Source organism: Halichoerus grypus, chromosome 3, assembly GCF_964656455.1.
Source record: "Halichoerus grypus chromosome 3, mHalGry1.hap1.1, whole genome shotgun sequence".
In the NCBI taxonomy this organism is placed as follows: domain Eukaryota; kingdom Metazoa; phylum Chordata; class Mammalia; order Carnivora; family Phocidae; genus Halichoerus; species Halichoerus grypus.
In genome coordinates, this window is record NC_135714.1 from 19,781,831 (window position 1) to 19,794,677 (window position 12,847).

Sequence of the window (12,847 nt, forward strand, 5' to 3'; positions counted from 1 at the left end):
GGTGCACAGGTGCCCACCAAAGTGCCATTCTATCACAGACCGTCACATTACAATTGATATGACTGTGTAGCAGTGCTTGGCACATTGAAGAATGAAGTAAAGGCTGTTAAATGAATGCATACACACATTTTTTAAATGTATGTATTAATTATACAACTTTAAAAGCTGCATTCTTCTGTGGCTCCATGTGTATATATAGACTGGCATAAAGTGTGGCCCCCGCAGCATGGAAAAGGAAGAACAGCATAGAGACTTCGGAGAAGAAAAGCTAACACCAGAAGCCAGGAAAACGAGAAGGTTCTCCCAAGCATCTAGACTGCTGTAAAATTTTACCCTCAGGAAGAGAAATCAATCTATTTTCAAAGCAGAGAAACCCAGGAGATGCTTCTAATTATAACGCTCACAACGAACATCTGCAGAAATAGATATTATCAAACTAATGGGGCTGGAATGAGTCTAAACAACAGTGGGAGAATTTAAACATTCTGTCCTTTCAGTGTGACGTGAACATTCTCGCTCAGATTGTGATTTCCCAATCTTGGTTTCTTCTTGTTGCTCGGAAACCATTTTCTTATGGATAGTTATGAGACAGATAGCGTCTGATGATGGAACATTTTCTAGAGAAGCCAATAGGACGCCTGATTCTATGTGGACCAAGGCTGTGAAGTGGCCACGTCCAGATCCTGGCAGGCCCCGTGTGCCCCGTCCTGGTGACAGCAACGAAGATGCTCTTGCAAAAGCTATTTTTGTTGTGTTTGTTGTTTTGGGCTTAAGTCCTCCTGGTTACCTCAGTGAAAGCTCTTACTCTATCCGGGAGGGCAGGCGAGCACTCAAATGCCTTTGGCACATAAAAGGGAATTAAAATAGAATGGCATTTAGATGTACAATAGTGAATCATTACCAGCATCATCACGATTCTCTACCTTGTACTTGGCGATGTTTGATTTCAAGAGGTTGACCTCTTCGTGGAGTTGCTTTAATCGCTCTTGAAGGTACCTAGGAAAGAAAACATGCAACTAGGAAGTGTTTGGGAGCAAAATAAAAAACATACACGCAAGTAGGAGAAGAAAAAAAGAAAACAACCCGACTCCAGAGTCACTGTGTACATACAATGCTTTCTCACCACCAAAAGAGGAGGAGAAAAGTGCATCTTGGTGACCTCTTCTTAAACGGAGACGATCAAGGTCAAATATGCCCAAATCACAGAAACCCCACTTTAGAACAGCCTTCTGCAGAGATCCCCTAAGGGGTCTCCACACAGTTTTCACATAATTCTCATTAAGATGATTCCACTGGGAAGGCAGGCAGGAAGAGGCGACACCAGACGTAACATTAAATTAGACCACACACACACACACACACACACACACACACACACACTGAAATTTGCCTCGGGGAAAAGAAACAGCTAAGGGAATTTCTCAATTTATTTTCTTATTCTTTCCCCTCTCCTTAACAGCAATACCAAGCAGCTTTCACTGGCTCCCTACCCTTCGTGCCCAGCCGGGGAGGGGGGAGGGTAGGGGGAGAGAGAAAGGGGTCGGTGAGGCACACAAGCAGGTGTGTGGTGCTTCTTTTCCGACTTTTACAGCTAATACGTGACATTACTATCACCATTTTGGTGGTGGGACTTTCCTTTCATTGCAAGGCAAATGTAACTCTGGGCTGCAGAGAACTCGCGGCCAGCGTCCTGCCTGAGTGCGCGTCCAGGCCTGGCCACTTGCCTGTTCTCCATACAGAGGGCGTCCACGTCAATGATGCGGTTCTCGTGCCCACCCAGGATGTGGTTTAGCTCCTGGTTGAGCCTCTCCACTTTGTCCTGGTAGGAAGACCGTTCTTCTTTAACGTCCTGAAGCTCATCCACAGAGGCCTGCAGGTCATGCTCCAGAGACTCAATCTGAAACCAAGGAAGTGTCCTTACTTAAGATGTTCTTCAGACGTCATTTTATGGCCAGAGATGGAGCCTTCTGCTTGGCTGACCGACTCTGACAGAGCATATTCATCCCACCCGCGTATGCTATGAAACCACAAGCACCACACGCTGGGTAAAAGCTTCAGGGAAGGGAGCAAGTCCCTGCCAGACGCTCGTGATGTCTAAGATGGGGCGGGGGCAGCAGCTTGGGAGCAGAACCGATCCCTTCCCAAGTGCAGCGTGCCCCAAAGCAAGAGGCTCGGAGAGGGCAAATCCAGACACTAGCAATAGCAGCCGGGGTCCTGCATGTGCATACCTTCTCCGGCTACTCCAGACCCAGAAATCTTGTTCCGCTCTTCAAAACCAATTAGCGAGAGAAGGAAAAAGAAGTTTAGGCTCTCTTCCCCGTTCCCTAACTAGGGCTCTGTACCCGTTGAGATTTTGCCTAAAAAGCATCACTCAGCACTTCAGGAAACTTGCAAATGAAGGCCAGTTTGTCATGTCTTGTTCCTTTCCTGTCTATCCTGAGTAGGGGGAGGGGGATGTTTCTTGTGTTCAGAGCAGTGGTACCCCAAACTAGGAGGATAGAACTGCTGGAAGCAAGAACCACAAGAGGCCGCTCGGGAAGTAGCAGAGCAGGGAGAACGTAAAAGCATTCAACTCACACCCTCCTTCCGCCTCCAACTGGCATCCCAGGCACCTCGCCCTCTCTGAGAAACAGGGGGCACAGTCCAATGGTACAAACATATCCCCCACTCTTAATAGATGTTAGGAATAACCTGTTCCTTAGCTCTCTCCAGCTGCTGAACCAAGTCTTCACGCTCATGAGCTGCAAAGTGCCGCACGCCAATTTCTTCGTCTCCGAGCCTCTGCTTGGCGATTGTCATCCTCAAGAGCTGCATTTTCCATTAGTAGGAAAAGGGAGAGAGAGAGAGAGAGAATGTGTGTGTGTGTTAAAATGAATAGATGCAAACAAAAACCCAAGCATATTAGGCAGAACGTTTTGGAAGGTAAGACTTTTCAAGAAATACTAAGGAAAGGTACGAGACAAAGAAATGTCTTGTCAATATCATGAATTAAAAAAAATTAAATACAATATATATTGTAGTTTGTACACACATGCATATACCCCTATACGCATGCATACACAGTATAAATCTACCGGGAACGCCGGCCTGGGCATTTGAAGGTGGAGGTCCTTTGTAGTGTTACCACAGTGAAGAAAAAATGCTGGGTCTCTTTTACACTCAGCAAAGATGACAAAATGGTAATGCAATTTTTGGAAGCCTCTAGTAAGATGGGCATGCCCTCCCACATCTTAACAATGAGGCTACGTCAGCAAGGGCCTTAAAAATGTCCCCACCAAAGATCCAGTAACCCTGCCTCTAACAACCTGGGCTAACAACAATCCCAGACATGCACTAGCTTTAGGAAAAAAGAAAAAGTAGATTGTACTCTCATTTCCAGAAAGAGCTAAACGAAAACGAACGTCTAACGAGAGCGGGATGGCTAGCAAAGTGTAGTGCAATCAATCAATGGGCTGGTTTGCAGCTGTTGGAAATAAGGGTGATGAACTGTGTAATAACACAGAACATGCTTATGATAGCATGCTAAGCAGGGAACAAAAAGCAGAAGACTTTCATTTGCAGTAAAATTGAAATTATACGAAGAACCCGTGCACAAAAGAAAAAAGGACCCAATACACCGAAATTTTTAAATGTGTGTGTTTCGGTGATGGTGAGACCATGTATGTTCTCTGTTCTGTGCTCTAACTTCTAACTTTTCAAATAAGCACACATGACTTTCATAACAGACTTTTATCTATAGGTTTTAAAATGCCTATGGATAAAATTCCAGTCTTCAAAATATAATTTTCCAAAGGATCCCTGCAGAACCGAGAGCTGCCCCAGACTCTGGAGCCTTGCTCCATGTGCAACTCCAAACCTTCGGGTAGGGCCATGATGGAAACTGTGATCCCTGGAAGATCTGATGGGGCCAGAAGAGCCCTTAAGTGCCTAGCTCAGTGCCAAACGGGGTGGCCATGAGACTGACTTTTTCAAGTTATGGCCCTGCTTCCTGATGCTTCTTCTGAAAAGGTTGTAAGCCTGATTCCCCACCTCCCTGTAGGGTGTGTGTGGATGGGCTTCGTAGACAGAGGACATCCTAGAGACAGATTTTTACGACCCAGCCAGCAATGCCTGCTTGGGGCATGCTCTTCTTCATTCCAACATGGATCTTAAGGGGTTCATGGCCAGCAAAGAAAATGGATTTTCAAGTCTCTAAAGGATTTAGGGGCAGGTGAGAGATAGAAAGTTAAAAGCCAAGGTAGAATATTAACTAGATTGGGACAATAAATACCAGCAATGACCACGGAAAACAACAGTGCCTAAAGAAAAGCAAAGAGCATTTTCAAACGATATCTATTTTGGGTCTTTATTTGAAAACCACTCAACTGAATGTGACCCATATTTATTGTGCACCTACTATGCACTAAAGCATCGGAGCAGACAATGCTCCGGGCAGCTTGTACAAAGGGCCGGCAGAGGACGTGGGATACTCAAGTATACAGACGGCTGGGCTTCCTGGAATCTGAGTACAGTTGATCCTCATTACTCAAGGATCCCGTATGTGTGAATTTACCTACCTGCACATTTATTTATAATCTCAAAATCAACATTCGTGGCATTTTTGCATCATGGGCAGACATGTGCAGGTAAGTACAAAGCTGCAAACACGTGACTCATCCGACAGGAGCGTTCCCAGCTGAGGTAGAACAATGCAACGCTCTACCTTCTTGTTTCAGTTCTCATACTGCAAACAAGTGTCCCTTTCATGGTCTATTCAGTGCCCTGTTTGTTCATGCTTTTGTCCTTTTTGTTGGTGTTTTGCTGTTTAAAATGCACAGTGCTGAAGGGATGTCTCGTGTTCCTAGGCACACGAAGGTTGTGAGGTGCCTGACGGAGAATACGAGCCAGGTGTGAGTTACAGCGCTACAGGCCCTGAGTTCAATGTTAAAGAATCAACTGTATAGGCTAAGTAAGATGGCTTTACACAGAAACACACATAAAAGAAAGTTCTGTGTGAATTGATTAAAAAAAATATTGTGACCAGAGGCTCAGAGGAACCTAGTCTCGCATTTCCCCTAGGAGCAATGGTTCGGTATTTGCTAATTCGCTGTTCGCAGAGAATTCAGAGAGCAGAGCTCTCAAGAATAATGCGAATCACCTGTACTGGGGGAGATGGAGTTTATGGCAGAACTGGTTAATTCGACCGAAAGCTGATATGTGAAAACATCTTCTACATTACACAATTTCTTAGCTGAGAAACAGCTAAGAACCCCAAGTGGATATGCAGAAAGACAAACAGCTAACCAAATGAGAAACGTTTCTCAGATCAAAGGGTCCAGGAACAAGAGGGCTTGTGCCTTTTTCGGCATGAGGACACAGGAGGCCTTTGACACGGCGTGGAACAGGGGAAGGGGGCGGGGCGCTTCTCTTGGTATGTGAAAACCAGACTGACAGCCTGAACTTGAAGTAATAAAACACTACTGTGGTTTTCCATGCACAGAACGCTTCACTGAACACCTAATTTAGAATCACACAATTATGTTTGTTTAACGCCAATTAATTATTAAACATGTTTATTGAGGTCTGACAGCCATATAAGAGAGTCATCTTTTATATGCCCGATGCCTGTTAAGCTTCAATAAATATGTTAACAATCATTTGGTGTTTAATATGCATACAGTATTGCCTATTAAATTGCAGGGCTGGACCGGTTGAAACATTTATTTTTAAAAGTGAGGCCCACACTGGTAATAGCTGGATCAATTAGTTGGTCAAACTCAAGTGCAACCAGCTGAAGGGGCCCAAGGAGGGGGTTGCGGTAGGGATGCGGCGGGAAGAGTTCTCCCGCCTTCCAGGGCGACAGCCTCGCAGGCTCTGCACTCTGTCTTGGTTGGGGTCTGGGTCTTGGCTCCACAGTCTGCCTGCTGTGCAAGTGTACACAGGCCTGACCTTCCCTGAGCTGCAGTATCTTCCACTGAAGCAGGAACAGTATAGCTTCTGGGGGCGGGGGTGGGGGGTGCAGGGAGGCTCGCTATAAGTGTGAACTGAGAAGGATTAGAGTTGCTTTAAGTGAGCATTTAACTCAAGGGTTCAAATATCCCTGCTTGGCAGAGAGGTGCAGGAACGTAAAAAGAGGAGGAAGAGAGCCACGGAGAAGAGAGGATGATCGAGCAAAATTTTTTAAGTTGGGTCACTACGCACCCCTGCTTTCAGGGTCCCGGACAGAGGGGTGTGGGAGAGTGGCTGCTAATACCTTTAGACACAATCACATTGTTCATATTTATCCATACTACCCGGTTCGGGAACCTAAATGCCACATGCCCTGAACTTTATGGACAATTTAAGGGACCATCACGGGGAACGGTGGCGAGACACGTTTTTGCGTCTCACGTGCTGACTTCAGGACCTAATCCTAAGAGAGGATGGGATTTTTCTGCAATACTTAGCACAGCCCCCGGAACACAGAAAGTGTGCACCGTCAGCTGCTGTCACCATTACTGTTATGACTGTCATCATTGTCATCCTCCACGTGAGCGTCCCCATACATACGCCCGCTGGGGAGGTCCAGTCTTTCTTCCAAGCTGGAGGAAGCAGAGCTCCAGAGCCAACCTTATCTGTAGACCACAGGCAATGATGTTGATGTCCCACCTTGGAAATGGCTATGAAGCAACTGCTCTGGGCATTTAATTCCCCCAAACGGGGCCATCAAAACTCCACGGCCACCCTCCCTGCGCCAGCCCGAGAAGCGGATCATTGCCCTGCGAGGCGCACGCATGCCACCAATAGATGTATTCATTTGCTGATTTAGATGGAAATAAACGTTTATGAATGAATTATGGGTGTGAGTCGTCAGCTTATGGCTGAGGAGCAGCTGCAGCTGGGATGTGGCGGCGGGACGCGTCCACAAAACCATGTGGCCAAATGGCTCTTGGGTGCTCCTCCTCCACCCCATGGATGGAGTCCGACCCCTCTGTGGAGGCCCTGTTCAAACTCTGGTCCTCACTGGGGGCCCCCAGTCGGAATGACTCACTCCCTTCCACAATCTCTTCTCAGGCTTCACCCCTCGGCCCTCCACATCCTCTCCTCATCTGGTCTTTGCTTGCCTGAACCCCTCTTCCCCTGTTGACGGTGACAGGTAGCCAGGAGCAGGACCAGCTGCTATTCGCAGGTGTTACCTGTGTTCAGATCCCGATGCTGCTCATCTTCGTCATGCCACCTTGGCAAGTCATCTAACCTTGTTGGGCCCCAGGTGACATCTGTTTATCTGAAAACGGGGACTGTCTTCATCCATCCAGCCCACTGAAACGGACTGCCACAGACTGGTGGCTTCTGAACAACAAGCCTTTATGTCTCGCAGTTCTAGAGGCTGGGAGTCCTAGATCGAGGTGCTGGGAGGATGTGGTGTCTGCTTCCTGCTTTAGAGATGGCCATCGGCTTGCTGTATCCTCATGTAGTGGAGGAGATGACAGAGATGCCGGGCCTCTTTTATAGGACACCCATTCCATTCATGAGAGCGCCCCCTCCTGACCCAATCGCTTCACAAAAGCCCCACCTCCTGCTACCATCCCACTGGAGGTTAGGATCTCAACATACAAATTTGTGGGGGGACACAAATATTCAGTCTCTAAACATTCCACCCCTGGCCCCCTAAAATTCATGTTCTTCTCACATACGTAATATATTCATTCCATCTCGACAGCCCCCAAAGTCTTAACTCAAGCCAGCATTGACTCTAAAGTCCAAAGCCTCACTGAAATAGCATCTAAATCAGATATGGGTGAGACTCCAGTATGATTCGTCCTGAGGAAAACCCCTCCAAGCTGTGAGCCTGTGAAACCAGACGATCTGTGTTCTTCCACAATATAAAGGCGGGACAGGCAGAGGATAGACATTCCCATTCCAAAAGGGAGAAATAGGAAAGAAGAAAGGGGTGACAGGTCCTAGGGAAGTCCAAAACCAAACAGAACAAACAACATTAAACCTTAAGGCTCAAGAATCATCCTCTCTGGCTCGATGTTCCGCCTTCGGACCCACTAAGGGTGGCAACCTCACCCCTATGACTTGGTAGGACAATCCCACAGTGGCTCTCTACTGGCCCTGCAGGTCCGGGTGGCCCCATCTTTTGTAACCAGGCTGCTGTGACCCCAGGCCCATGCACACCATGCAGACTGGGTGATCTCAGATTTGCCTTCATGTCCATTCTTTCATTGTCTTTAAGAACCACCCCTGGCTTCTGTCTGAGCTGGCTGGTCAGTACTTATCTGCTTATCAAATGGTCACCTGGCCATCCCTTGGTGGTCTCATTTGTTCTGCACTACAGATAGGCTGAGGACTGTCCAAATCTTTACATTCTGGGTCCTTTTTGCTTAACAATTCCATCTTCAAATCATTTCTCTCTTGTATTTTATAAGCAATCAGGAGAAACCAAGCCATTTCTCAACACTCTACTTAGAGATCTCCTCAGCTAAATATCAAATTTCATTGGTCACAAGTTCTACCCTCCATAAAACAATGGACTCAAACACAATTCAGCCAAGTTCTTGACTACTGCATAATAAGGATGGCCCTCCCCCCAGTTTCCAATACATCCCCAGTTCTTTATGGGGCCTCATCCATGGCCTTCACTGTCCATATTTCTACCAACATCCTCTTCAGGATTACTTCGATATTCTCCAAGAAGATGTAGGCTTTCTTTGCAGCGCTCCTCTTTTCTTCCTGAGCCCTCACCAAAATCGCCCTTGATGGTCCATTCACAGCAATGTAGGCTTTATCTAGCACACACTTCCAAACTCTCCCAGCCCTACCCATTATCCAGTTCCAAATTCACTTCCACATTTGTTATTTGTTCTAGCAGCATCCCAATTCTCGGGACCAACTCCTGCCTTAGTCTGTTTGGGCTGCTATAACAGCACCCTATAGACTGGGTGGCTTCTGCTCAACAGAAATGCATTTCTCATAGTTGTGGAAGTGAGGAAATCCAAGCTCAAGGCACTGGCAGATTTCATCTCTGGTGAGTGCCTGCCTCCTCATTCATAGACAACCATCTTGCTGTAACCACACTTGGCAGAAGAGGCAGAAGAGCTCTCTGTGGTCCCTTTTATGAGGACACTAATCCCATTCATGAGGGCTATGCTGTCATGACCTGATCACCTCCCTAAGGCCCAACCATCATTGGGGGTTAGGTGTCAACATACGAATTTTGGGGGGACACCTTCAGTTTGTAATAAGGATAAATGTTATTTTGTAGACAGGACAGCTACATACGGCTGCCCATCCTGTGCACTGCATAATGCCAGCCCTGGTGGGGGGCTGGTCCCTATCCCTATCCTCACGAAGCGCAGCTACAATGCAATGATCACTGTTGATGTAACTTTCCAAAGAGCTTTAAAAGTGCAATCCCCAGTTACAGTTGGTATGGTTACCGTTCTTAGGCAGAGGCTCTATTTGTCAGGGTCACTGGGAGGATCAGATGAAAGAATTGCTAACAGGAAGTGGATGCTAGCCCTCCCTCACCCCCAGTTCTTGTGTATTGCTGCAAAAAGCCCACCTAGGGAGAGGTCAGCATCAAAAGGCATTTATTAGACATTCATCTGGCATAGTGCCGTGCCTGCCGACTTAATAAACAAGGCCCTGCCTATCTTTACTTTTCCTGTTGGTTTTCTCCATATGCTCTCCAACTGCCCTCTGACCTTTTGAAATACCCTCAGTAAAATTAGACATAATTGCTTAAAAAGGCTCCAGTGGGCAACTCTATTGTGTAGACCAGAGTCCAAATTCCTAGATCTATACGACAATCCAGTTCTAGCTTTAAACAAAAGAATTTGTCACTAAAAAAAACAAGCCAAACCAAAAAAAAAAAAAAAAAAAAAAAACAGTTGTTTTCACTGTCTTCCTCCCAAGGTTCTGGAGATCATCACGCACACTCATTAGTGGGTATATCAACGTCTCCTGAGTAACCAGCACCCAATTTGAGCCAAACAATGGCTAGAAGCTTTTCTGACACATCGTATCTTCAGTGGCTTTTCACTGCATTGGAACAAATGCCAGAGTTTTTAGTCAGATTGACGAGGCACAACATGAGGATGTGAGCTGCTCCCCACCTGCCTCCTGACTCCATCACCAGCCACTTGCCTTTTCTCTGTTCTCTAGCCTGGCTGGCTTCCTTTCAATGCCTCAAACATAAATGCTTATGCCTGCCCCCAGGGCCTTTGCACATCCTCTTAGTCTATCCAGAACCCACTTCCTTCCTGTCTTTAGGTCTCAGATCCAATGTCACCTCCTCTGTGAAGGCTTCCCTGGATACCATCATGAGAGCCCTTCACCCCGAAGTGGCTCCCCCTCATACCACCCGGCCCCACTGTCTTCATCATACTTACCAGAAACGATCTCATCCGTCTCTCGTGCCCTCCCTACCGTCAGCTCCACCGCAAGGAACATCCCTTATCACATGCCCTGGAATCCCCTGCACCCAAAGTGGTGTCTGGCTAACCGGAGGGGTCCTTAAATGCTTCTTAAACATAGAAGGGCTCTCATTTGATGCTTCCTGTGATTCCGGGAGGCAGACATTGTCATGCCCTTTACAGGAGAGACCCCCCCCCCCCCGCAACCCCACAGAAGGCCGACACAGGCTCTGAAGTCAAGACTCTTGCCCTGAGTCCACGCTGAGTTCAGTAAGCCACAGCGCCCCTCCTCTGAAGGTTGTAATCTCTTACCACATAAAGCGAACACACAGGTGGGTCTTCCCACACCCCAAGCCCTGGCCTCCGTGCTTACACACATGAACGCGGTTAAGCCCGAGGCACCCTGTGAGGCACTGTTGTCTCTCTGTTTTCTGATGAGGTAAAGTAACCTGCCCACATCACAAACCTGGTAGATGGCAGGGCTGGGAGGTCCACCCTGGCAGTCTAGGGTCCTGGAGTTGATGCTCTGCCACCTCTCTCCATAACTATGACAGCTACCACACAGCGTTCCCCCAGTGGAGCGTGTTCTGTGTCAAGTGCTTTGTATAACTGTTCATATCTAATTTTCATAAAAGGTGCACTGGCCTCCCTGTCATGCCTTTATCATCCCAAGCTTGTCCCTGCCTCAGGGCTGTGCACCTTATCCCTCCGTTACTGACCACCTCCCGCTACACGTCCTTCAGGTTTCTTGGCAAAGGGCATGTGAGCAGATAAGCCTTCCCTGACCACCCAATATAAATAGTGTCCTCATTAAGCCCTGGCTGCACCCCAATGTACTCTAAGTCACGTTTTCACTTAGCATTAAACACCCTCTGACATATTATACTGTATTTCATCAAATATAAAACTCCAAGGGCGCTTGGGTGACTCAGTCAGTTGAGCGTCTGACTCTTGATTTCGGCTCAGGTCATGATCTCGGGGTCATGGGATCGAGCCCCACGTCGGGCTCTGTGCTGTGGAGTCTGCTTGGGATTCTCTCTCTCTGCCCCTTTCCCTGCTCATGCTTTCTCTCTCTAAAATAAATTTTAAAAAATCTTAAACAAAAAAACTCCCCTCAACTTTAAGACCCACCATTATATACCTCTAAAGAGAATAAAAATTGTCCATCGTTAACAACACGATACCACTGATTATATATCAGAGATGTTCAAATGTGAAAACCTGCATCTCAGAATCTGTGAAATAGAATATATTTATTTGTTTAGTTGATTACTGTTCATCTATCCCTACTAAAATGGAAGGCCCATGAAAGCAGGGATTCAGTGTTTACTGCCCCATCCGTAGAGCATATAGTCGGGTCCTCAATAAAGCTCTGTTGAAATGATTTGCACTGAACCATGCACTATAAGGCAAATACAACTGTTATCTCCACTGTACCAAAGATGAGAACAACTGTGACCCAGAGAAGTCAAGCAACTGGCCCAAGATCCACAGGAAGCCCCTGAATTACCTTCAGTCAATTCAGTACACATTAACCTCAGAGCCACAGTCTTTATAGGGCCCCACCAAGCATTTGTAAGGTGCTTCAATGTCTTTGTACTTGAGTGTGATTTGGATATGGTGTGCTGTAAAAGGAGTCTTGGGCAGCTATCTCTCAGAACCTGTTCTCTATGAATCACTAAACTCTACCTCTGAAACTAATAATACACTAGATGTTAATTAAATTGATTTTAAATTAAAAAAAGAGTAAATATTACTTAAGAAAAGTAAAAAATGAAAAGTAACTACAATGCCTGGTCTATGGGATGGATGTCCAAAACCAGTGGTCTCATGGGCCACCCAAGCTACGTGCTCATAGAAGGCAAGACAGGCTCCAATATGGTCTCTGAGACCCAATGTGTCTAATTCATCTGACAGTAAAACATTAGGGAATACTGATCTACTCTGGCTGCTTGCTGAACTAACTGAGCATTGTCTATGGTTCACAATTAAGATCCCAGTTAGAATAAGATATGCTGGGGCTCGAGCAGGCGAAGGGCCCTTATCACTCATTTTAATTCTTTGTAATTAATTTCTATAATGCCCCAAGGTAAGAGCTTTTCATTAGAGTGCTCTCTTCATTTGGGTTTCCTACAGACTGGGACATCTCTCCTTTCCTTTGAAGCATAAAGAGGAACAGTTTGCAAAGAGCTTTCTGATACCTCATCCAGGACCATTACAAACAGCCGCAGCTGAGCACTCTTTTCTTAAAAAAAAAAACAAAAAAACTTTAGTCACCTGCATACTCATTGGTCTGTCTTTATTGGCTAGTGGCTTGACTTAATTGGTTTGCTCTCCGAAACCATCCAAAAGTCCCACGTCAATAGAGGTACGTTCACAGAAGAGCTCTATCGTTTTATGGTGACAACGCCAGATAAAACAGAGGTGCTTAAAGACCATCAGCTGGTGTAACATAAAGCTCATTATTA

At 46.4% G+C, this 12,847-nt stretch overlaps 1 protein-coding gene across 7 annotated transcripts in view; it reads right to left on the reverse strand.

The window, feature by feature from the left end:
* Positions 1–12,847, reverse strand: part of CCDC149 (coiled-coil domain containing 149) — a 103,905-nt gene that overhangs the window by 34,374 nt on the left and 56,684 nt on the right. For all 7 annotated transcript variants that reach the window (XM_078068458.1, XM_036090606.2, XM_036090605.2 and 4 more), the window contains exons 5-7: positions 2,692–2,808; positions 1,725–1,897; positions 924–996 (exon numbers count right to left, since the gene is read on the reverse strand). In XM_078068458.1, coding sequence (XP_077924584.1) covers positions 924–996; positions 1,725–1,897; positions 2,692–2,808 — 363 coding nt within the window. The remainder of the gene's footprint in view (positions 1–923; positions 997–1,724; positions 1,898–2,691; positions 2,809–12,847) is intronic.